General features: G+C 47.0%; 1 protein-coding gene across 1 annotated transcript in view; it reads left to right on the forward strand.

Annotated features, from left to right (window-relative positions):
• SLIT1 (slit guidance ligand 1) overlaps positions 1–24,882 on the forward strand; it is a 119,090-nt gene that overhangs the window by 74,287 nt on the left and 19,921 nt on the right. Inside the window, exons 5-20 of the mRNA XM_081911961.1 lie at positions 10,902–10,973; positions 11,405–11,476; positions 12,841–12,912; positions 13,923–14,086; positions 14,836–14,983; positions 15,865–15,936; positions 16,245–16,316; positions 17,118–17,189; positions 18,117–18,260; positions 18,796–18,959; positions 19,432–19,455; positions 20,587–20,731; positions 22,134–22,208; positions 22,937–23,080; positions 23,261–23,404; positions 23,727–23,893. Coding sequence (XP_081768087.1) covers positions 10,902–10,973; positions 11,405–11,476; positions 12,841–12,912; positions 13,923–14,086; positions 14,836–14,983; positions 15,865–15,936; positions 16,245–16,316; positions 17,118–17,189; positions 18,117–18,260; positions 18,796–18,959; positions 19,432–19,455; positions 20,587–20,731; positions 22,134–22,208; positions 22,937–23,080; positions 23,261–23,404; positions 23,727–23,893 — 1,751 coding nt within the window. The remainder of the gene's footprint in view (positions 1–10,901; positions 10,974–11,404; positions 11,477–12,840; positions 12,913–13,922; positions 14,087–14,835; positions 14,984–15,864; positions 15,937–16,244; positions 16,317–17,117; positions 17,190–18,116; positions 18,261–18,795; positions 18,960–19,431; positions 19,456–20,586; positions 20,732–22,133; positions 22,209–22,936; positions 23,081–23,260; positions 23,405–23,726; positions 23,894–24,882) is intronic.

The following is a 24,882-nucleotide window of genomic DNA, read 5'->3' on the forward strand; positions in this document are numbered from 1 at the left end:
AGATCCTGAAGAGCACTGCTGGCCAAGAGTATGAAATGCTGACCTAGGCAGACCAATGGGTAAGACTGTTTCATATGTGCCCGTGTGGCACAGTAGTTCGAGTGTTGGAATAGGACCTGGGAGGCCAGGGTTCAAACCCCCAGTCCCCATGAAACTCTTTGGGTAACCTTGGACTATTCACAGTATCTTAGGCAGCCCACCCCGCAGGACTGTTGTGAGGGTAAATTGGGGAGGAAGAAACCATGTACACCACCTTGAGCTCCTTGGAGGTGTAAATGCAAGATATAAATATATAATAAGTTAACATACGGGGAGCAAAGTGGTAGCAGTGGTGGAAGTCATATGCTGGTAACAGCTTATGTTGAGAAATGCTGCAAGAGGAGCAGTAGATGGAAAGGAAAATTGGGGGGGGGGGTTCAGGTGCATCAAATGGGCTCACTACTTCCTCTCAATCACTCACCGGTGACATTTTTTGTTCTAGCTTTGGATGCATGAGGAAGGATACATGGCAGATGGAATCTAGATGGGGCAGATCCACTGCAGGATAGTTCATGTACCACTGTAGGTGTCACCTCTGTTACCCTGGCCCCAAGTGCAAGGATGGCTCCTTACAAACACTACAATAAAGAGCAGTACGTTAGCAGTACCACTTTTGTTTAGGAGGTGGCACGTTGGTCTTCTGTCACAGCTGCATTGAAATTCTGGATTTCTCCATTGATTTCTGTAAGTAGCTCTCATTTGTGCCCTGGGCAGAAAACGAGAAATGATTGAAACCAGGAACTGCTCTGTCTGCTAATTTTATAAATCTTGTGATCCAGACAGTTTGCAATGAGTCACCTGTCTCAATGGCCCTGGTAGGACATGTCCACTCACATTGCCTCTCTTGGCAAGATGAAAAAACAGAGGGACAAGGTGCATTGGGCTTTGTTGAGAATGTAGTGAGAAAACTTCTTGGCACTGTGGTAGGTCATGAGAAGCCAATGGTTTAAATGTTATCCTTAATGAAAAATGAGATCCTGGTGAGCAAGAGGGCAGACTTTAGGTACTCTTCATGCAAACATCCCTGAAAGACCTGGTGGCAGCCACATCCATAGCCTATGCTTCACGTTTCACACCACACATAGTTGAGCAGGCCTGTGAATTTCTGAAAATCCATGTTGAGAAGTAACACAGAAATTTTGAAAGCAAGTTATCCTCTCTGAGGTTTTCATCCCTAATGAAGGTGCTAATTGCCCTATTGATTTCCATTAGAACATGGCACTCTTCTTAGGCCTCACATTTACTATTCTGACAGCTCCTGCTCCTTCATAATATGGTCAATAACCATAGTCCCTAACAGCAGTACTGTGTTTGGAGAAGTGAAACTCATTGTTTATTCACCTGGAATTTAGTTAGTGGCTGTACGTGCAGTCCGGGTCAGGGAGGTGGATAAAGTTCCTGCAAAGAATTTCAGACATTCCTTATATTGGATTAAACTTGTCATGCAGCACTGCCTAGCTGTGACATTTCTTCTGGGTCACATAACCTAAAGTGCTTCTTCTTTTCCCTGCAGCTGGTATTGGACTTTTTTCCCACCCATTGTACTGGGTGTTCTTAAGACCTTGGTACAATAAGCAGCATGCAAACACGTCTTGGTCTTGCCTCAGAAGCACAAGGTGTAGAGGCTTCCTATTTTCTTTGCATCTCTGTCACATCTGAAGCTGCTCTGTACAGCTTCTGGTATTGTGCAATCCAGTCGCCCTATTTGCTGTTCCTTCACGGAACACACGGTGGGGTGGGTGGGTGTTGTATATAGTTAGTGATCTCTTGAGTTCTGTTATTTTGGAAGCAAATCAAGTGTGTTTCTGCACCATTTCAAATTACAGAGAAAACTTAATATGTAGGGTTTTATCAAATCTGGGAACCAGGAAATGGGAGAATATGTGAAACCCATCCAATTCCTTGCAGTATCCTGTCTGCCAGGAAGCCCTGAATTGATTAGAATCGTGATCAAAGGGCTTGTTGTGAATGTCTTCCTCTACAAATTCCAGAGCCAGTATTGTCTATGCTCAGTCTGGATGTTTGAAGTTTGCCTCTAAGCCTGACACTGTAAAACATAGCTGTCCTTGGGTCAGAAAACAGCAACAACAAACCAAATTAATATACAAAACGCTGTCTCAAAACACAAAGACAGAATTGCAAGATGAGAAGGGTTTCTCTCACCCACCCTTCTGGCACAGGCCAGGGAATTTCCTCTTGTTAACACTAAGCCCATTCTATTTTTTTTTAATTTTAAAAAAACCTTGTCTTTGGCTACACGTGTCACCTCTAGGAAAGCTCCTGGTTTTGCTTTGCAACCTAGGAGTGATGGTAAATGCATCCCTTCCCTGGGCAGCTTATTCCAGTGCTTAATCCAATTCATAACCATTGTTGTTCCCAAGTGGGATGTGTCATGCTTCACCTCCCAGCTGTCAGTTCTTGTTGTGCTTCCTTCGCTCTTTAGTGCTCAATTTCTTCTCCCTGGGAAGGTATCTGCCAATGCACTAATTCCATTGCACCCTTCTCTTTAAGACATTAAACAGATTTGAACCCTTATTGTCTGTGACTCTCAGGCTCTCTCATCTAATTTCTAGATGGAGCAGTGATGGCGGGGGGGAGGGGGAGGGGGGATACATGGGTGAAGGTCTGAGGATCCTTCCCTGATATTCCATCCCACAGAGATTGAATTGGCCAGAGTATCTCATTTGCATGCAGGGGGCTAAATACATTTCAGCTTTCCAGTCACAGCGGGAGAGGAAGGAGGCAACTGCTGCTGCAGTAAATTGCATTTGAATTTACAAGTACCTGCCTGCTGGCCTGCAGTTTTGAATGTGTTTTGGGGGGAGACAGAGGGAGATTGCTTTTTTAAAAGGCCCATTCAGAACACTGTGATGCTTAAACTCCTTTGGGGGGGGTTATTTCTACCTTTAAAGTGTTGCCATGTCACCTCCGGAGTCTGTGTTGTCAGTTCGATACAATGGGTGGCATCTTTAACATGCCCTCCAAGAGCCTGCCACCCCATGGCAGGCCAGAACAAAACAACTGGTGTTGATTCTATGCTATCCAGTGTGCTTTGTGCAATGTTCTTAACCCACAGGTGTAGATTCCTGCTTTGAATCTAAATAAGTGTGTCAAAGGGGAGTGGAGTTGCAAGTGTGCTTCCCTTTGGCACAAGTGCAGGGTATTCCCCTGGGAAATGCGATCCATTTTCACCACCCGCTGGCTGTCGGCTGATCCTACCTGTCTCCTGGCTGTTGTCTGCATGCCTCCAGCAGGCACAGCAAGGCCAGCAGCTGTGGAAGCGTCACTCCCAGGGGCTGGATCCAAGGCCACTTTGGTGCTAATTACTGCCCACAAGCAACAGGGAGGCATGGTGGGCGAGGTGTTTGAAGGATGCATGCTGTGTTGGTGGTGCTGGCGACCAGCTTGGTGGGAGTGGCTGTGGTGCCATTTAAAATCTAGTGGGCCTTCTTGGCCCCATAGGAGTTTCTTCTGCTCCCAACCCTGGCAAGATGCAGCTGGAGTCTAGTGTGCTACAGGACATCACAGACTGCCAGGACAGGGATGGCTGGGATAGAGACAGATCTGGAAGGCTTTGGAGGTGTGGCAGCAGATGTCAGAGCAGCTTTCAAGCTGGGCCCAGTGCGCCATAGGTCTGTGGGCCACCATGTTCAGTCCCAGAAAACCTCTGTTTGCCAGGAAAGGCTTAGGCTTAGCAGCAGCAGTCGATTGCAGCTGTGCTTAGGACTTATGTGACATGGATAAATTAAAGCAAAAACACTTCTCAGGAAGCCTGCCTAGTGAATGTCACACCAACAACCTTTCATCTGTAGAACCTGCACTTGGCTGAAGGGTTAATGCCATTTAACTTATAGCACGGTGGCGTGAGAGAGCCCAGCACTTAGCTATGTAGTCTCCAGAGGAAAATGAGGCCGACAGTAGACTCTAATAAGGAATCAGAATTCTGTCTTCTAGGAGAAGCAGATCTGAACGGAGCAAAGGAGATAACTAGAAGGCGATAAAGAGAGGTGGGAGTGAGAGAGAAAGACACAGTCACTTGCACACAGACAATCACTTTGGCAGTCTGGAAGTTTTTAGAAGCTGAACATCAGGAATGCAGTTGTTGGTATCTCCTCGCTTGTTAGCAAGAGAACTGTGTCCAGGCACTGTGGTGGCTGTTTAGAAAGGGTGGTGTAAAGGGGCAAAAGATTTGTTTTTTAAAACTTCCATGCCATTCCTATAAATCTGTAAGGTTGCTTATCTCTTCTGAATTCAATGTTTCCACAGAGAATGGGCTGGGCATGATTTTATTTATATACTTCCTAGCTGATATTTCTGGACAAGGTGGCATACAAATAAAAGTTTGCAAAATATCAGCAAAAGAAAAAAATTGCAACCTTCAATCCTTGTTAAAAATCAATCAACATACTCAGACTGTTCGTTAAAACACTTTTCACAGCACTAGCAACCCACAATCCAAGCCAGAAGGCATTGATCAATAACAGGCTAAGCAGGAGATATGTATGTAAAAACTTCCAGATAGCTTAATGAATGGCAGCCCTCTCTGGACCCTCTGGAAGGGCACTGCAAAGCTGTGGGGCCACTACGGAAAAGGTCCTCCCTCTCATGGCCACCAACCTCACTGATGTAGGAGGTGGGTGCATGATGAGAGCCACCACTGCACATCTTGGTGTGTGGGCTGCCTGATGATGGGTGCAGGTGGTCCCTCAAACCATTTAAGACTTTAAAGATGAAAGCTAGCCATTTAAATTCAAATCAGAAATGTCACAGTAGCCAGTGTGGCTGGTATGGTAAAGATATTACTGAAGCTGACATTGTTATCGCTATCAAAACTTAAGTTTCAAAGGGCAGTCCCACAAAGATCACAATGCACTTGTCAAGCCTGGATGTGAGCAGGGCACAAAATGTTTGGGCTGAGTTAGACCTATCCAGATAAGGCTGCAGTTGGCATATCAGCCAAAGAATGCACTCCTATCTACCAGCACCACCTGAGCTTACATAGGTCACACCAAGTCCAGGAGTGCTTCTGAACTGTGTACCCAGTCTTTCAGGGGAGTGCCACCCCATTGAGAACCAGCTCCAAACCTCTGGAAGGTCAGTCTCCCATTCCACAGGACCTCTGTATTTCTTTGATTCAGCCTCAGTTGGCTAGACCTCCTCCTTCCCAGTGTGACAAGCTAAGGAACCTCTCTTGGATTGGAAGATGGAAAAGAGAGATAGAGTTGAGTGTCACCAACATACAGCATGCAGCAGACACAATCCAGGCATGACAAAATGGCAGATCTTTCCTCTGTGGGTGCAATATATATGTGCCTCATACCTCCTTATGGTATAGATGGAAGCGGGGAGTCTGGGGAGCAAATTCTGCACTGCAGGTTCATTATCTCCCCGCTGGTGACTGGGCAATGAAGACAGGATTTTCCATGGCATGGCTAAAGGCTGGGCAAGATGGTCTGGAGCAGTAGGAAGCAATTACCATCCCGCTGAGCCGAACCCTAATCCCCTCAAACAGCACGAGGGGCTGGCAAGCCAAACACGCCTCAATCAGGTTAAAGTGTGAAGTTGGGATTAGCCAAGAGAATGAGAGCCTCATAATACCATTGCACCCCCTGCTTGCACCAGGCTCAGCCTGGCCCATAGGGCAGGAGATTAAGTGCTTGGCTTGTCTGCCTGAGTGGGCTCCCCACTGGGAAAGCTGTGTCCTATGGATGTCAGACAGTTTGGCTTTACTTACTTGCTGAGTGCTGGCCAGGATCTCGCACTGGGAGGCCTCGCTGGCTCCCACAATCGAGGCACCAATCCCAGCGAGGGATCCCTCCAAGTGGCTCATGTCCAAGACACACAGGGGAGGAGGGATGGCTGAGGCGAAGACCAAAGAGAGGGTGCAATGTTGAGGGTGCAGGCTAGCCGGGAAAACTCTCGGTGTCATGATTTGTTTGGTGATGGGATGCGACCACAACTGAAACTGGAAATTGGGTCAGATTGCCCTGGAGAGGCTGATGGTCATGCTTGTTTTAAAGGAGTCATTGGGTGAAAGAGATGAGCTAACCTTTTCTAAACTAAATGCAGAGGTAATTAAAGGAAATCAGCATGTTTTCTGGACAAAGTAGTTTAAGTTTTTGCACATCATGTTGTATCAGGAAATATAAACAATGAGGGTGACTTGGGGGTCTGTTGAAATTATTTGCAGTAGAATGGAAGAGATGTCTTGGAACACCCTTGTCCAAACTGAGCATTCCCATCACATGTGGAAACCCACCCACCCCTGTTTATTGCCTATTTAACATTGAGCAGTAAAAAGTAACGTAAGCACTTTAGTTTTCTGAACCTCATATTCTATTTGTGTTGCTATTAAAGGGCATTTAGTTCATAGTCAGATGAAGAGCCTGGGAGATATTTGCCCTGTTCTGTAGTCCTACCAGAATTTGCATTGCTTGAAACATACTTTGTTGTATGCATACTGGTTATGGGGTCTCCTAGTTTTCACTCACTAAGAGATGATCCTTCATTCTGTAATAAGGCTGCTTTTCTTGGGGGTCTTGATTTATCTGACTCAGCATAAATGGATGGATGGCAGGATGGTGCAAGTACTGGTCAGAACGTTCCTCTACAGCTAGACAAAGCTGTTGCTACAAGCTGTCATTCATCAAGACTGGAGCAATTTGTGTCTGGGAAACTGGCAGCTTAATGTTCCTTGGAGTTACTGTGATACTGAATGAAAACAGGTTCATACGTGTACAAGAGGGAGAGAACAGGGTGATTTTCTCCATTATTTCCACTCACCTCTAGGGCAGCTGCCTCCCTGAAGAGAGGAGTGTGAATATGAACTCTCCAAAGGCAGGGAGGGTGGATGCTTACATTACTCCAAACTATGCTTTGGCTCAACATCTGTGCAGTAGGTTGCGAGTCCTATTGATTAGGGACAGACCAGACCATGGAGAAGAAAAGATCCAAAAGTGAATAAAAATAGCGATAGAATCAGTCACTGTGAAGAGCTGGTGGACTCCAACCAAGTCATTTGTAGTAACAATGTTATAGAAAGGTTTGAAGTTCCTAATAATCTCTAATATTCCCAGATTTTTAATTCTGAGCATGAAGCGATTGGAACTCCTACTTTCTGAAGAACTATGGTTTTAAAAACTTTCAATATGACACAGAATGTGGAGTTGTCTAGAACTCTGAAAGTCCTCATTAGATGGGAATGTTATTTGTGCTTTGGCATTTTCACAAGGGCCTGGTTGTTCTAAAAGTTTTGTGATCATGCACTCTTTCAGAGGAGAAATGTTGGCTCCCTGTTCCCAAAGGTTCTTTCCTTGGATTTTCAAGTGCCTCTGGCCAAATGCACCCAATGGATGTTTTATAGGATTGTGTGAATGGGGGCTGGTTCATATACAATGCTAATTCATTATTTATTAGACAATGGTTTATTAAGCCATGGCTTAGTGTTGTGTGTGAACCCAGTCCAGCCGCTTCATTGATGGTTTAAGGTCACTTGTTAAACAAGGTTTGTAGTTTTAACCTTCGTTAAAATTACCCACAGCTTAGTCCTGTATGTAAACTTAGACCTCTGTCTTAAATATGGTTAAGGAGCTATTGTGCCCCAAAAGCTACAGATCTGCAGTTGAAAAGTGGCAAAAAAATTGGAACTGCTGTTAAGGGTCAGTTGCTCTGGCTGATGCTTTTAACCATTCGGTGGCATAATAAGCTAAGGCTTAAGTGGAAGCCTGACAGGCACCACAGCTTTAACTATGGTTTGTTTTTTAACTATGGTTAATGTTAAACATCACATGTGAACCAGACCTATGAGACCCTAGAAACAATTCCCCTTAGGGAACAGTGGCGTAGCGTGAGGGGGTGCAGGGGGGGCCAGCCGCACCGGGCGCAACATCTGGGGGTTAGGGTTAGGGTGCGCAAATCCATGGGCTAGGGGGCGCAAATCCACGGGTTAGGGGGCGCAAATTACTTGCCTTGCCCCGGGTGCTGACAACCCACGCTACGCCACTGTTAGGGAATAAGGTTAACAAACACTTCTCACTAGCTAGTTGTCAAAAATTGCCATTAAGGTGATGGTGATCCTGAAAGAAATTTAGAAAAGTAATAGTGGAGCCTGGATTTTCTTTTCTTTTTTAAATTGCCTAGGTAAATAGATCTATATATCAAAGGCCGATGGTGTAGTGGGGCAGTGATGCTCACCTCCCAATAGCTGAATTGTTGTTGCTGCTTACCAGGTGGTGTGGTCCAAACCCCAGATTGGCTCCAAAGCAGTAGCACCAGGTTGGCACAGCTGATGTGATTGCACCATGTCAGCCTCCTCACCCCTCCCAGTTGGCAGCAGCAATTGAACTGTTGAAAGGTCCCACCATGGTCTCTGCTGCTGCTGCTGCTGCTACATAGAGATTGGTGAGGGATCCCATCACATGAAAACCCTAGTGCTGTTTTTAGCACCTCCTAATAGTAAATTGCCTCTTTATAGCATACACCATTCACATGTGGAATAAACTGAATGAATAGATAAATAAATGTGTCAATCTTTGGAAGTGTTTTGGTCACCCCCAACATTCACATATTACCAGGAAGTTGTCAAGCCTCTGATAACCCCACAGTGCCTGGGTTGGAGAGATGTTTCAGAGATGAATTGGAGAGGAATACGAAGACGAACATATTCTCAGCTCTAAGCCTTTTCATCTCATGCTCCTTAGAAAAGGAGTACAGTCATTAATTTTTTTAAAAAAAATGGATGTACCGTGCTATATTAGAAGCAAAACAACACGCCTTGTTTTGATGAATTGGAAGAGCCGCAAAAAGGTTCCATTGAGCACATGGATTGATAACATGGACAGATTAGCTACATATGAACGAATTGTATGTCGACGCAAATTAAGAATGGATAAATATGAAGAAATCTGGAATGAATATTTAAGTGATAAGGTGGATAGTGGGGGGAAGTGGGGGCGGAGAGAGAGGTGGGAAAATACTGTTAAAAGGGGGCAGTCATAGGTATATCAGTGTATTTAAATCTGAATTGTCAAATTGTGTTATTGTTGTTATTATGGTTTTTGTTGTAGTTTTTTGTGGTTGTTTGTATTGAAAAAATGATTAAATAAATTTTAAAAAAATACCTCGTGTTGCGTTTGCTTCAGGTTGAGCATTTTCAGGTTGCGTCCCGTGGCAACCCGGAAGTACCAGAAAGGGTTACTTCTGGGTTTCGGCACTCGCGCATGCGCAGACACTCAAAATTATGTCATGCACAGAAGCAGCAAATTGCGACCCGCACATGCGCAGACGCGGGTTGCAGTTTGCTCGGGTTGCGAATGGGGCTCCGGAACAGATCCTGTTCACAACCAGAGGTACCACTGTAGTGGGATCTTGGGGTGTGGGCCGGAAGGAGGGAGGCTGAAGAAAGTTGCTTCCAAAACACGTCCTCTGAGAGAAACATGTCTCTGCGGGCAAAAGTTGGCCAGCCGCTGCCTGTAGCGACACGAAGGTCCAGTCTAAAGGAGTGTTGGACACTCATTATAAACAGTGGAGGCTTTTTAATGATGCCACTTAGCTGGAGAAGTTGGTTGTTAGCAGAGGTGTGGAGAAGAAACCAGGATGTCCTGCACACTTCCTTTCCCCAACGCTATGTGAGAAGTTTGAGGAGCTGCTGTTCTGTCTCAAAGGTTCAAACAGATTGAAGAGGTGACATCAGTCAGCAATGAAAGAGCTTCTGCTGCCCTCTCCTGGTTAGGATTGAGCTGTACTGTGGCAATCCTACTTTCTTCCTGCTCTTAGATTGCAGCTGTTATTTTCAAAAAAAGGTCTGCAAGGGTGGTGGAGCAGGCTGTGTGTTTGTGTCCACAATAGCGTGTGTGCACATGTGTGTGTGTGTTAGTCTCATGTTACAGAAATTTATCAGAAGGCATCTCACTGATAAGCATCAGCCATTACAGGCTTGCACGAAACAATTTGGAAGTTAGGAAATGGCAGCAAGGCAATTAAAAACCATCACAGCTTGTGCTCTTTTAAGTTTCCACTCAGGTACTGTGTGTGTGTGTGTGTGTGTTGTGTGTGATGCATAGAATTGCCAAGTATCTTTGTTAATAAACCAGCAGTCGCTGGGCATTTCTGTTCTGAGGGTGCCTCTACTCCCAGGGTTGGGAAAGGCAAGTGTCAACTGTCCACTCCCTTCTGCCAGCCCCTTCATGACTTGGTGAGATACAAGGGGCCAGCAGGGATACTGGATGAGGCATGCTGTGGAATGAAGAGCTGAAAGAGGTTTTGCATCTGATAAGACCGTGGTGTGACTCACCTTGTTTCTTGCATGCAGATGCCAGAGACTGGAATAAGCATCTTCATTGTCCATTAGGTCACCTCCTTTGCTATTTTTAAAATGGACTGTTCATGTTTGTTTTGCTATTTTTAAAATGGACTGACTGGGTTGCTTTTGTACCTTGCCGTAAATCAGGTGGACACTGGATGTTTGAAAACATGCATTCTTATTTAAATTGCTTAAGGTATTCAAACCACCATCAGTCATCTCATCTTGCTGCCATGACAGAAGTGGCATGAGATGAACCATTCATTATATGAACGGGGCACAGAATATAATGCTGTTTGCTGTGCCAGTGTCCTGGGGGTTGTCTGGTGAAAAGAGCAGTATTTTGGGCCACACACGACACCTCTTCAGTTCCAGAGCTCACTCTGGTGCATATAAAACAATAAGGTTGGTCATGCATCTGAGCATGTGCAGAATATTTCTTCATTGCTGCTTAGTATTCCCCTGCTAGTCCTCATAACCTGATGCCTCACTACCTTGCCAACCCCCCATACTTCATTGTCTCTCCACTGACAGATGGCTCTCTTAAAATTATCATCTGCAGGGACTTGAGCGAGAACCTCCTTCTGGCTGTTCCCAGGAAGGCGTTTCGTGGAGCTACTGATCTCAAGAACCTGTGAGTGACCAGGCCCAGCAGGGCAGTGGATAGGGAAGCATGCCACATTGGCCTGGAGAGATTGGCATTATGTTTCATGCATGCACATACTGAGGTCATAGGGCTAGCAACTGTGTAGAGGAAAATCTCAAAAGTTCCTTCTACAACAGCAAATACTAATAGGATAATAGCAGTGGGAACGTGTCCCACAGATACAATGCAGTGCCTGTTGTGCCCCAAATCATATTTCCCACCCACCCATACCTATCCCTCTCCTCCTCTTGGCTACTTGCCGTTCTCCAGTGCAACTTATGCATACCACAAAGTCCTCCAGCATTTCTTCTCCTTTCATTGAGTGCAGCAGATTGGTCTTTGTGTCGAGATTCCTAGATATTGGTCTGCCAGCACAGCTATTGAGAACAGGTATATTAATCTCCTCTTTCATCACTCAGACAACTGGACAAGAACCACATCAGCTGCATTGAGGAAGGGGCCTTCCGTGCTCTCCGTGGCCTGGAAGTTTTGTAAGTGTCTCTGGGAGGGCTCTGTAGAAGGTTTGTCCCATCAGGCTGGATGGAGAGCCTGCCTAGAGAAGCATGACTGTGGTAGAATCCAGCTCAGTTGATGGGAGGGTGGTCTGGAAGCACCCTGGGGTTAGGGCTAACTCTTCACAAGAAACAGTCCCCACCCCTAAATGTGGGCAAAGAGTCTGTTTTTCTCTATAGCTTTATCACTGGTGTATGATCTGCTGGCTCAGGTGGCCATAGCCCTCTCCCCTTCAACACCCCACTCCTGGCCACTATTCATTTGTAGGCACCAGGCCACACCAGAAGTGTTTTTATCTTAGAGTGTTATATCCTGAGATTCCAACCCATGCTGGTAACATACAGGGTCCAGGTAGCATTCCATCTCCCCAGAAGGATGGAGGTCTTTTGGTATTACACCGATTCTGTATCAGTTGCAGTGCTTCCCAGCAGAACTGAAAGTGCTGTTTTCCACCTTTAGAGCCCTCATTGGTTTGGGGCTAAGTTATTAGAAGGAGAAGCTGTGCCTGTATGAACCTACCTTTGCTGTAAGGTGGATATCAGAAGCCCTACTTGTTGGCCTGCATTTGAGATCATTTAGATTGGTGGGAACCGGGAACCAGGGCCTTCTCAGTGGTGGCCCCTACTTTATGGGATACCCTCCCTAGAGAAGTGTTGATAGGTCACTTTAGCTTCAGTATTTAATTTGTTTTGAACTGTTTTTAATGTTGAATTTTAAATTGTTTTCAAAGGGCGGGTGATAAATCAATACAACAACAACAACAACAACAACAGTAATAATTGCCCTACCATATTACTCTACTATGCAATTGTGCATAGGATTGTAGCTTAAGAGGGTTTTTAAAATCCCAGTGGTGAAAACAAAGCAAAACAAATAACTTTATACCTGGTCTGGTTTCAAAAGTGATCAAGTGACAACCCAAAGCCCAGTAGCTCCCCTTGTGCAAACCACTGGAGCCTGGTCCTGAACTTACTAATGTCAGCGGGGCCTTCCTCCCAAGCTTGAGGGGAGTGTTGGGTCAGATGAAGGTAATATGCATGCAATCCCAGGGAAGCTGGCCTATTAGTCAATGTAACTTTTCTTGCTAAGGGGTGCCCTAAAATTCACCTGTTGATCTGTCATTCTAAGATCCTCTGTTGTAGGGGTGTGTTAGAACTGGCCCTTGCTTCTCCCATGCTGAAAATGATTTTGAAAATAAGATGTGCTGTCAATCTGAGAAGTGTCACATGCCACTCTGTGAACGTTGTTTGTTTGTGTGTACACTGCACACACAGCCAGATGAAAGGACAAGATGTTTCTCTCCAGCATTCACTGATGCTCTTCCTCTTCCTCCTTCCTGCAGGACTTTGAACAACAACAACATCAGCACCATCCCCATCTCCAGCTTCAACCATATGCCCAAACTGCGCACCTTGTGAGCACATGATGAAGCAGCCCAAGGGCGGGGTGGGATTGGGGGTGGGGTGGAAGACCGCAGACTGGACATTTCATAAAGCATGGTGGGCTGGGAGCTACCAGTCCATACAAGGAATGCTGGTGGCAACTTTTCACTTTTAGGTCCTGCAGATCTCCCTTCTTGGCACTGGTGTTTTCATAGTAGGTAATGCCTAACCCTGTGCCCAGGATCCCAAGAACCTGGGGCCCTACGAAGATGTGGGATGCTGCCCCCCAATGACAGAAAGAGCCACAGCTCTGTTCATGGAGTTATTGGTTCCTTTAATGACAAGGTGCATCATGGGACAGAAAGCGGTGACATTAATGTGGTGGGCAGGATGCTGGTTGAGAGCAATCCAGTCAATGGAATCCAGAGTAAAAAAAAAGGTAAAGGTAAAGGACCCCTGACAGTTAAGTCCAGTCACAGATGACTCTGGGGTTGGCACTGATGACTCTTGCTTTACTGGCCGAGGGAGCCGACATTTGTCCGCATACAGTTTTTCTAGGTCATGTGGCCAGCATGACTAAGCCGCTTCTGGCAAAACCAGAGCAGTGCATGGAAACACCATTTACCTTCCCGCCGGAGCGATACCTATTTATCTACTTGGACTTTGACGTGCTTTCGAACTGCTAGTTTGGCAGGAGCTGGGACTGAGCAACAGGATCTCTCCCCGTCGCGGGGATCCGAACTGCCGACCTTCCGATTGGCAAGCCCAAGGCTCAGTTGTTTACACCACAGCGCCACCCGCATCCCAGAATGCAGAGTACTAAGGCCCAAACCCCACAGTTTCAGATCCCTATTGGACTGGACTCTCCTTCCCAGAAAATGTCCCCACATTTTCATTCCAGCTCAGTAAACCTAAGTCTGTTTCTCTAGAAATGGCTTTACCTACAGTATCTATGCAGGTGTTTCAAAAGGTAGCTGTGGAAAGACAGTGATTGATATTTCTCCCCCCCCCAAAAAACCTTTCCTCCCCTGGGTCCCTACAGCCGCTTGCACTCCAACCAGCTCTTCTGCGATTGCCATTTGGGTTGGCTTTCCCAGTGGCTGCGCCAGCGCCCCACAATTGGGCTCTTCACACAGTGTGCCGGCCCTGCTGCCCTCCGTGGCCTCAACGTTGCAGAGATTCAGAAGAATGAATTCAGCTGTTCAGGTCAGTGACATCTTTGGGGTTCCAGGGAGCTTTGCATACCCCCAGAATCACCAGAGAGAGGCCCCTTCTGCCCTCAGATTCAAGGCATATCAGCCCTGGAACCAAAGTGAAACCTGCCACAAGAGACCATTGGTCTCTCAAATGCAAGACCCTCTTACCACAACACGTTAGTTTCTCTCATGTGCAGGCCATGGTGGTTGCATGACTGCAGCCTGGACTGCAGAAATTGCTTTTCATTCTCAAGAAAGTCTTTTAAAAGCATTGTCTCCTTTTATCCTGCATTTTTCTATTTCTGACAGTGTGAAGCTATCAAACGATTAGTGCTGGAAGCTGCCATCTTGAAAGATGCCCACTTGCTCTCTGTGCTCTTTATGTAGTTTTCGTCCTTAGTGTTGTGAAATGGTGCACCATGCTGCCCTTTCTATCTCATGCTCATTTGTGCACTTGCCCTCCCCTGTCCATTTCCTGTCTCTGCTGATTTGAACTATCAACCTGTGTAGCAGTTCTGCATATGTATATGCCTGCATATGTATTCATCTCTACGTGTAAACATCTGTGGAGAGGGGCCGAGAGGAGGGCGTGCTAGTGGCCCAAAGGCTCTCTAGCTGCCCTGAAGAAAGTACACATTATTCCAAAACCCCAACAGACCACAAGCAAAGAACAGGTAGGCAGGGCTAGGCCCTGCAGTGCCGTGTGTTGCAAGCCCTATGCAAAGAGGATGCACTAAGCTTCTGCATTCTTCTCTGCAGGCCAGATGGATGCTACCAGGACCCAAATCTGCAGCTTTTCATCAGGTTCCTGTCCTGCCATGTGCACCTGCAGCAATGGCATTGTGGACTGTCGCGGCAAGGGGCTGACAGCCATCCCTGCCAACTTGCCTGAGACCATGACTGAGATGTGAGTGGATACTAGGAACATGGTGGGAAGGCAGGGGGTGGTGGGACCTGAGCACTAGCACCCTTCCTAATCACATCTACTCTGCTTGGGTGATCCTGTCTCCTTGGCTAGTATTGATTCAGCTGGTATTGGAACAGGGAATATATTGTTGCCTAAGGAGCACCATAGGGCAATTCTCAACTGTGACCTTATGTCAGGGGTGGGGAACCTCTGGCCCATGGACCAGATTTGGCCTGCCAAGCCATTTCACTCAAGCCATATGCATGATGTGAGGACAGGGCATGACTGAAAGGGGCTTTCCAAACACCCCACAATCAGCCAGTTGCCATGTGTCTGGGAAACGAAGCACAAAGCAATTTGAGAGGCGTGTGTCCAGCATTTCCCAAGCACCAAGCACGTGAGTAGCAAAGCACTCTGCACAGTGCTTTCCCAAACATCTGACAATCACCTGGTTTGGGCATTTGGGAAGTGCTGTGCAAAGCTTTGACAGGTGTCAATCACCTGGTGCCATTATGTGTCAGGTGACTGGCATATGGTTGGCCCTGCTGACTGTTGAAGTTGGCCTACAAGGGTAGGGGGAGATAAAGATGTGGTCCACTGGTCCATAAAGCTTCACCGCTCCTCCCTTATGCAGAGATGACTCTAGTTTTTGCCAGTCCCTTTTGTGGCTAAAAGCTATACCAGGACCAGAGATTTCTGCTTCCAGAGAACTGGGGGAGATGTGTCAAAGTGAACTATCCAGGAATACAGCTGTCTGCCTACTCTTGGGGACTACCTCCTGCCTGATCTCTGTGGCATCCTTGTTGGAAGAGACGGCACTTCAGTTACTCCTATGGTGCAGTCAAGCTGATTTGCTTTCTTGTGTTCTGTTTCCCATGCAGACGCTTAGAACTGAATGGCATCAAGTCTATCCCACCTGGAGCCTTCTCATCATATAAGAAGCTACGAAGGATGTGAGTGTCTTCAGCCAGAGTGAACAATGCTGGGCTTGATGGACAAATAGTCTGTGCAGGCCCAAGGCAATACCTTCTGTCCAGATGTGATATGGGCAGAGGGGAAGCAGGTGTTGCATTGCAAGGTGTACTCGAGGGAGCACAGAATTGTATTGGCTGATGTGCACCTTCATCTCAGTCCTGCTAAGGAACAGGAGTGAAGTCTTTATTATACTCTGTAAAGAACACAAGGTGGGAGAGGCACTTTCAGAAAAGGAAGGAGCTGTGACTACATGCGTAGGAGCGTTAACTTTGTCTTTGCCTTTCAGAGACCTGAGCAACAACCAGATCTTGGAGATTGCGCCTGATGCCTTCCAAGGCCTGCGCTCACTCAACTCTCTGTGAGTAGCCTCAGTAGGAGCAAGCATGGCAGACATTAGTCTAGGTGGGGAAGTGAAATGCCACTTGCATGCAGCGTGAGAATGTTTTTGCACAAGCTCCACGCACATAGCTCTACCACTGGCTATGCGCTGTGGCTTCCTGAATATGCCAATTCCAACTCACAGCCCCCTTGGCCAACATATTGCTTAGCCTTTCTAATTCCCAGTTGCTGCCGATAATGTTAGCATGTGAGTTGTCCCACCCACCACACTCCCCCACCACCCACTGCACCAACAAGTTAATGTGGCTCCATTCCAAAGAGCAATCTGTGTCATGGTTGTCTCTTGAAATGCAATTTTGCAGGCACAGCTCCAGATGGCAAGTGTTTGCATGAAATAGTTCTCCATGGACCTATGGTGATTTCAGCCACACCATTTTAACCCTTCTCTTTCGAAGGTTTGCAATGGAACGAGCGAAACTGCTGCAACCTTGCAGGGAGCCACTTGACATAGGCAGCTTGCCATGTGGAGCTGCGCCTACCTAGCTGTATCAAGTGGCTGCATATGGCCATTTGCATATATGAACTGGGCCTCAGTGGGGACTTAAATCACATTTGAATCCAGATTCCCTGACGCTGGCATCATAAGCCAGCTGGCACCTCACAGTCTCATTATCGTTACGGCTGCTATGTATGAAGGGTGAGGGTATGAAGGGTGAGCCTGGGTTCAGTTGTTCAAGATGGCCACTTTCCTCAAGATACATCAGGACTTAACCACCGAGAGACGCTACTAATTCAAGCACTGGTTTTGTTTCTTTTCCAGAGTCTTGTATGGGAACAAGATCACAGAGCTGCCCAAAGGGGTATTCGGGGGCTTGTATGCACTGCAACTACTGTAAGCACAAGTGAGAGGGATAGCTAGAGGGCCCTTTGGACATCACTATAGCAGGGGGCGAGTGGCAGTGTGGAAACCTTGATCCAGATGGCAAAGGGGCTCCAGACCTCCCATCTGGCTCCCATACAATTTCAGCATACTTATGTACAAACCTGACAGCCCTTTATCTCTTCCCTGGAACCTGCAACTCTCCTTAACAAGCCTTTTCTTCTTCCCTGCCTTCATCTTCCACACAGCCTGCTTCACTGTCCCCTGTGTCTTTCTACTCCACAATACCATCGAGAGTTACTGTCTTCTCCCCAGCTTTAATCTTTGCTTCTCTCCTCATCTGCCTATATTTCTCATCTATACCAGGGGTCAGCAACTTGTGGCCCATGTGCCACAAGCGGCCCACGTGGGTCGTTTAAACAGCCCATGAACCACCCCTGAACTGAGCTGCCCATTCGCTGAGTCCCTGTGCACTGCACTAAACTGGAGCAGCGCGGAGTGGGGACTTGCTTCTGTGGCGCCGGAAATTGCGTCTGCGCAGATTCAGATGCCGAAAATCGCATCTGCGCAGGTGCGATCTGGCCCACGGAGCAATCTCCACAGGAGTGAACCATCCCAGGCGAGGTAAACCTTGCCGACTCCTGATCTATACTATCCCTTCCTTCTGTCCACCTCAGATTCAGAGAAGGGTTGTGGATATCCTGTTTCCTCACCTGTCTTCTTTGTGGCCATTTTGTTCTCTGACCTACTATCACTTGGTCTAGGCTGTGTGAGTAACATGCTGGGTGTTAGTTGAGTGGGTGGGATCTGCGGAATCCCCTGCTGTGAGCAATGGCTAAGAATATTTTGTGTGTGTGTGATAGCCACTACCACTATGACCATCACAACATGCGCGCACATGCACACTCTGATATGGTGTTTTGTGCTCCTTCACTCCAGGCTCCTGAATGCCAACAAGATCAACTGCATCCGGGCAGATGCCTTTGCTGACCTGCAGAACCTGTCGCTGCTCTCGCTGTATGACAACAAGATCCAGACCTTGGCCAAGGGCACCTTTGCCACCTTACGAGCCATCCAGACTCTGTGAGTGCTGGCTTCTCTCAAGATATGTCCAATGAGAACAGGGTTCTGTGGGAGGAAGGGAGGAAATGCCCTTGGAACACTGGGGTCCCACTGAGAAGGCAGGTAAGATTCTGTGGCCAAGGCAGGAGATTACCACAGGGGCAGAGCTCTAGAAAGAGAGCAACAAGCCTTGCAAGGCCATGCCTTTGCAACCATGTTCAAGACCAGCCTTCCCAAACTGGGTGTCTTCCCATAACTTGACTGGAGCTGATGGAAGGATGGAAGTTGTTTCAAAAATATCTGAAGGGCACCAGGTTGGGGAAGACTGCCCTAGAGTGTAGAGGCTGACCCAGGGCCATTGGCAGAGCCCAACATCCTGGCACCAAAGTGAGGTCACAAGGAAATGGACCACTTTGCCTTCAGGGTGCCTACAAGAGCATTCAGCATTATGCCAGCTTAGAAGCAGCATCTTGGTTGCTAGATTTAAGGTTGCTCTGACAGCAGCCACCAGAAGAACTCTGAAATTCAAGCTGCTCTTGTTTCTTTCCCTCTATAGCCATCTGGCCCAGAACCCCTTTATTTGTGACTGCAACCTGAAGTGGCTGGCAGACTTCTTGCGTGCCAATCCTATTGAAACAAGTGGTGCTCGCTGTGCCAGCCCCCGCCGCCTCGCCAACAAGCGCATCGGACAGATCAAGAGCAAGAAATTCCGCTGCTCCCGTATGAATAATCTTCTTCTGTGGGGCTGCGTATAGATTTGGGGATCAGGACAGAGCAGATATTGGATGTTTCCCTAGCACTTCATTGCATACTTATTCAGGGATCCTGACATTAGCACCTCAGTGAAAACTAGGAGAAGATATTGTAGAAACATCCCCCCCCCCCCCCCGCAACTGAAAAACTGCAGTGTTTCTGTTCTCTTATTTTAAAAATTAACTCTTACATCTTGTGCACACATTGATGGCTGGTGGTGTATTTGTCGATTTTTCATCAGAAATACATATTAAGTTAATATGCATGATGTCATTTCTAAGCATATGTATCTGGACAGAAATACGCATTCTGTTTTCATTTCACACACTGCAGTATATATACTCGTTCATACATGTTTGAGGCAGTTATGAGCAGCACGGCCTTTAATATCTTAAGTTTGCTGCATTCAGATTAACACTCTGCATATTTCTGTTCACAGCCAAAGAACAGTATTTCATTCCAGGTAAGGGAGCCAGTATGGAGATGCTAGAATTTGCACGTGAGTTGCATGAGAATGTTTGTGGTATGTTTGCACTACTGGCAAAATGAGGTTGCAGCCTTGCAGAATTGTTGTTATGATGTATTTTTAATGGCTTGCATTAGATCCAGCAGTAGTGGCATGGACTGTTTGCAGGCACTGTGGTCCTTCCAGAGGCTCAGAACAAGATCAACCAGTCTCTGTCTTTCATATCTACCTTCTCCATTTGCTGTAGCACAGGAGTGGTGAACTCAACAGGCCACAGGTGGTTCACAGCCAGTTTCAATCTGTCAAGTCTCCACTGCTTCTGGCTACTTGATGCTGGTGCCACTTATTAGAGCCTTACTCTATGTACAGTACAGAAATTTCTGGCTTAATTATGCTGGCCAAAGGATTTATATATTTTTATTTATGAGTTCTGCATTCAACTGGGATCCCTGATTGTAATGGTTCTAGGGGTTGCTCGTGCATAAGTTGCCGCTACTCCTGGCTAGGTTGCCTGGTTGAACCCTTTCTGTCTGGACAGCCTTTCACCCGTGGCTGTCTCAATCGCTGGCAGAATCTGTCAGTGGGCGTTTCTTGAACTTCTTCCAGCAAAGAAGTTCTTTGACGCCAAGTCTCCTCCTACTCTCCCTGCGTGGAAGTCTTCTGCGCAGGGAGGGTGTGGGCAGCGGAGTACCCGTGCTCTCCCCGCTGGTCTCCGACGATGAGTCCTGGAGCCCCCTCGCCGATTCCCCCTTCTGCCCCCCTTCTCCACTGGTGTTACGCTGATTTCCTTCCCTAGCGGATGGGCTGCCTCTCTCCCTACTGGGACCCTCTCCGGCATCCCTCCGGAGCCTTACCTCCGCCTCTGGCTCCAATGGCAGTTCCCTGACACTGATAAAGCAGAGTTCCCAATTGCCTGGTGGCTTCTACTCACCTTCAAGCAGCCATGGTAGAAGCTCCCTTCAACAGGAGAAGGTCTGGGACTGGGTGAGCAGGAATGTTGGGAGAAGAGTGAGGCCTCATGCCCCCAGACAGAAGGAATCCCCTTCCAGAATATGCTTATTCAACAGTCCCAAGTATTCACACACACCTCTGTGTTCACACTTTCTCATTGCTTTCTCTTGGTGGCAGGTACGGAAGATTACCAGTTGAACAGTGAATGTCACAGTGACGTCGTCTGCCCCCCCAAGTGCCGCTGTGAAGCCAACGTGGTCGAGTGTTCCAACCTGAAGCTGACAAAGATCCCAGAGCGCCTCCCTCAAGCCACAGCTGAACTGTAAGTCAGCATGCTTTGGCCATATCTAAGAACCATACTTCCTTCCTCACTATCAAAAACCGAGTACTCTTATTTGCTTTCCGTGTGGCTTTATTTACACAGTTGTGGATAGCAAATGTTGCTATTGTAGGGTTGCTGGTGTTTTGAGGACTGATCTCTGTGGCAGGGACACGGAGGCATGCTCTATGGTTTTGGGGTTTGCCCTCCCCCATCATGCATTGAGATGGAAGGACCTGCCTGCTGATTGGCTCCCCCTGCTGAGGCACACCTGACCTCCCAGACTGGGTCTGCCTGCCATCTGTGAAGCAGGATTTCATTTTAACTCTATAGAGCCCAACAAACATAAGAAGAGCCCTTTTGGATCAGGCCAAGTGTCCAGCATTCTGTTCTCACAGTGGCCTATGGGAAGCGTGCATGCAGGATCTGACACAACAGTGCTCTTCCCACTTGTAATTCCCAATGACTGGTATTTGGAAGAATGCTGCCTCTGGCAGTGGAGGTAAAGGTTAAAAGGTTCCCTACATACTTGCTGCTAACCGTGAATCTATTAAACTCACAGTTCTTTTTCTTAAGGTGATAATAGAAGTGAGGGGGAAACTCCTTGTTGTCTAAGGGTTTTTTCTCCTCATACTTAATTCATACTTTGAATCACTGCAGTATGTCCAATTCTTCTTCTTCTTCTTCTTCTTCTTCTTCTTCTTCTTCTTCTTCTTCTTCTTCTTCTTCTTCTTCTTATTATTATTATTATTATTATTATTATTATTCCCCACCCATCTGACTGGGTTGCCTCAGCCACTCATCTAACATTCCTAACTTCTGTACCCAGTGTTCATCTCACACACTGACAAAGCTTAGAACTTCTATTTCTGGTGTGTTTTTCACTCCAGTGCCTCTCCCTTCTGTAGTGCACTGCACTGCACCCAGCATCCCATATTGTGTACTAAACGGGTATCTGAAGCCTTTTATATGAAGCATTTATTCTCCATGCAAGCACAGTGGAATGGCCCTTGGCCCTATCCAGTACTGAGTCTTTCATTTGGCCATTTCACCTTCTATTTCTATTCTATATAGAATATACTTTGAAATTATCTGTGTGTAGGAAAAGGGCACATTGTTCATGTGGACAAGTGGCTTTCTGCTGCAGATGCTTGATTTCGAAAGCTGGTGTGTATTGGCTTTCAAAGCCATATACTTACTCCTGGCAGAACAATCCATTTGCATTATGCTTTATATTCTGATACATATGCACATTTTTATACGCAGGGATTAACTCAGTACAGAGTGGAAAGAATGTGTTAAGCAATGCAAAGTTAGTTTTCAGAGATGGGCCTAGAATACACATATGTTTTATTTTATTCACTGCTTTGCTATCCGAGCTGTATGCTTACAATTTCTGTTGCAGGCGGCTGAACAACAATGAGATCACAGTGCTGGAGGCCACAGGCATCTTTAAGAAGCTCCCACACTTAAAGAAAATGTGAGTATGTGGGTAAGGGGTTCTCATAGCAGAGGAGATACTCCAAAGACCTCTTGTGTACACAAGATCTGGGGGAAAGGAAGCGGCAATATGAACAGGGCTTAGAGTGCAGGAGTATTCCAACAGGAGCCAGATATTTCTAATGCAAGAGGCTGACATGTATGCCTAGAATGGAAAGGCCAAACTAGAGATGACCTTTGTCACATTGCTTGGTGTTGCATAGTTGATTTTTAAAAGTTGAACAGCTGGCATAGGGGGGCCAACCAGATCAGGACAATGGTGTGGAGTGAGGGGAGCTTTGACCCAGTGCTGGAATTGCCCCCCCCCCCGCCCCACCTCAACTGCTGTTTACAAGAAGAATAAAGCTTCCATTGACATCAGTGGGAGCTTTCCTTTCAGTGCAAAGAGCAGGCACAGGAGGGAGAAGATTCTGATCAAGACTGCCAGGGGCTACTCGATGGGCCTTCAGAAGCAGAAACAATTTTTTTTAGAGGAAGTCAAAGGCTTCAGAGTAAACATATGGCATACATTCAAAGTGGGTTCGGCAAGCACAGGTTGCAGAAGAATTAAAGACAGCAAAATAAAACCAGCGCTGTTGGAACTACTACAAATATTCTTCATTTGTCTCTGTTGGAGAGAAATGCTCCTTGTAGGCTGCGCACTGAGTTGAGAAAACTTTCTGCCTGCTCCTGTGTTCCACTATCACTTCATGTTCCTTGCTTTCCCAGAAACCTGAGCAACAACAAGGTGTCAGAGATTGAGGATGGGGCCTTTGAAGGGGCAGCTTCAGTCAGTGAGTTACACCTGACGGTTAACCAGCTGGAGTCAGTGCGCAGCGCCATGTTCCGGGGCCTCGATGGGCTGCGGACCCTGTAAGTTGGCCTAACTGGGGTTGTTGGCCTAACTGGGGTAGGGAAGATAGGAGAGAGCAGCAGCGGTGGGTTGTCAGTATGCAGGAGGAGTAGCAGGGTGGAGAATGCTGTCAGTCTCCTTTGGCTTTCCAGGGGTAGTTTGTAGAACGGGCTTCTTCCCATTCTCTGTCCTCCTTCCAGGATGCTGAGGAACAACCGCATCAACTGCATCCACAACGACAGCTTCACGGGACTGCGCAATGTGCGCCTCCTCTCGCTGTACGACAATCAGATCAGCACCATCGCACCTGGGGCTTTTGACACGTTGCAGTCGCTCTCCACACTGTGAGTTGCGAGGCGGGGAAATTCTAACCTATTAACTAACCTCTGAACACGCTCAGTCCTCTGTCCCTTGGTGAGAGCTGTCTACATGGTGTCTGCTACCCCACCTTGATTGTAGGGAGGCTCCATAGCTCAGGAGTAGAACCCACGCTTTCTATACAGCAGGTCCCTACTTTAATCCTTGGCTTCTCAAAAGCGCTCCTATGTAGCAGTATTGGAAAAATCTGTCCCTAAGACCTTGGGGGGCTGCTACCTACCAGCCTTTGCTAGATTATCCTGTGTTTGCCCGGTTTATTTATCTCCCTCCTGTACCCCTCCCACCCAGGAACCTGCTGGCTAACCCCTTCAACTGCAATTGCCGCCTGGCCTGGTTGGGTGACTGGCTTCGTAGGAGGAAGATTGTGACTGGGAACCCCCGCTGCAATAATCCGGACTTCCTACGCCAAATCCCACTGCAGGATGTGGCCTTCCCCGACTTCAGGTGTGAGGAAGGTAACTCACAGGCTCTCGGTGGGGATGGGGAGGGAGCAATTGTGCAAACTGAGGCTATGATTTTATAGCAGGTGTATTTTCCCACAGACCCACATAAGGCCCTATTTGAGTTTCCGCTAGCAGACCAGTGTAGTATAGTTGGGAAGGCTGTTGTGGTTGAACGAGGTTGATATTCCCATTAAGCCATAAATGTCCAACCCTTTTCCCTGTCCAGAGTTGTTGCAATATGAATTTAAACCAACAGAGGGCACACAGGAAGTCATTACGGAAAATGGGAGTGCCATGTATTAAGCCAGATTTTGAAAACGCTGAATGTCCATTAGCCCAGGCTGCACTGTGTGTGTAAACTGCCTCAGCCCTCAAATCTTGCAGTAGCAGTTCGCACATGGAAATGAGTTTCCTCACACAGATCAGCTGAAGTGGGAGGAACCCAAAGGCTGCTGTAAAGGGCAAAGACGACTGCAGCCACTAATGAAATGATGTGGTCACCCCATTCTGAAAAGTTGTGGGAGATTTAGGGTGTGTGTGTGTGTGTGTGTGTGTGTGTGTGTGTGTGTATGCATGCATGTATGTCTTGCAATCTTCTTCTTCTCATACTGTTTCCTCAGTTGGGATGGCCTTTTTTGTTGTCCCAGCATGGGCACTGGTCAAGCTCAGCAGCAATTACATGGACATGCCTAGCAGTTTTTGTATTGCCTGGTGCCGTCAAACTGGACATAAACTGAAACATAGCACAAATCTTGTCAGGCATGCAGCAGGTCCCCACTTACGTAAGGGGCTGTGCCGCCATGGTTAGGAGTGGTCTCAAGGTTCCCCCCCCAAGTCAATTAATTGGTTAAAAGCAAGGCAATTTAATCAGCTATTTAACCACTCAGTATAAATAAGTACAGTATCTTAATGCAGGAAATATTTTTGGAGATGTTTAACACAGCGTCACTTTACTAAATAGGTAAATCATTAACTGTCTAGCAAATCATCTTAAGCCGTTG

Source organism: Podarcis melisellensis (genome assembly GCF_964234715.1).
Source record: "Podarcis melisellensis genome assembly, chromosome: 5".
In the NCBI taxonomy this organism is placed as follows: Eukaryota; Metazoa; Chordata; class Lepidosauria; order Squamata; family Lacertidae; genus Podarcis; species Podarcis melisellensis.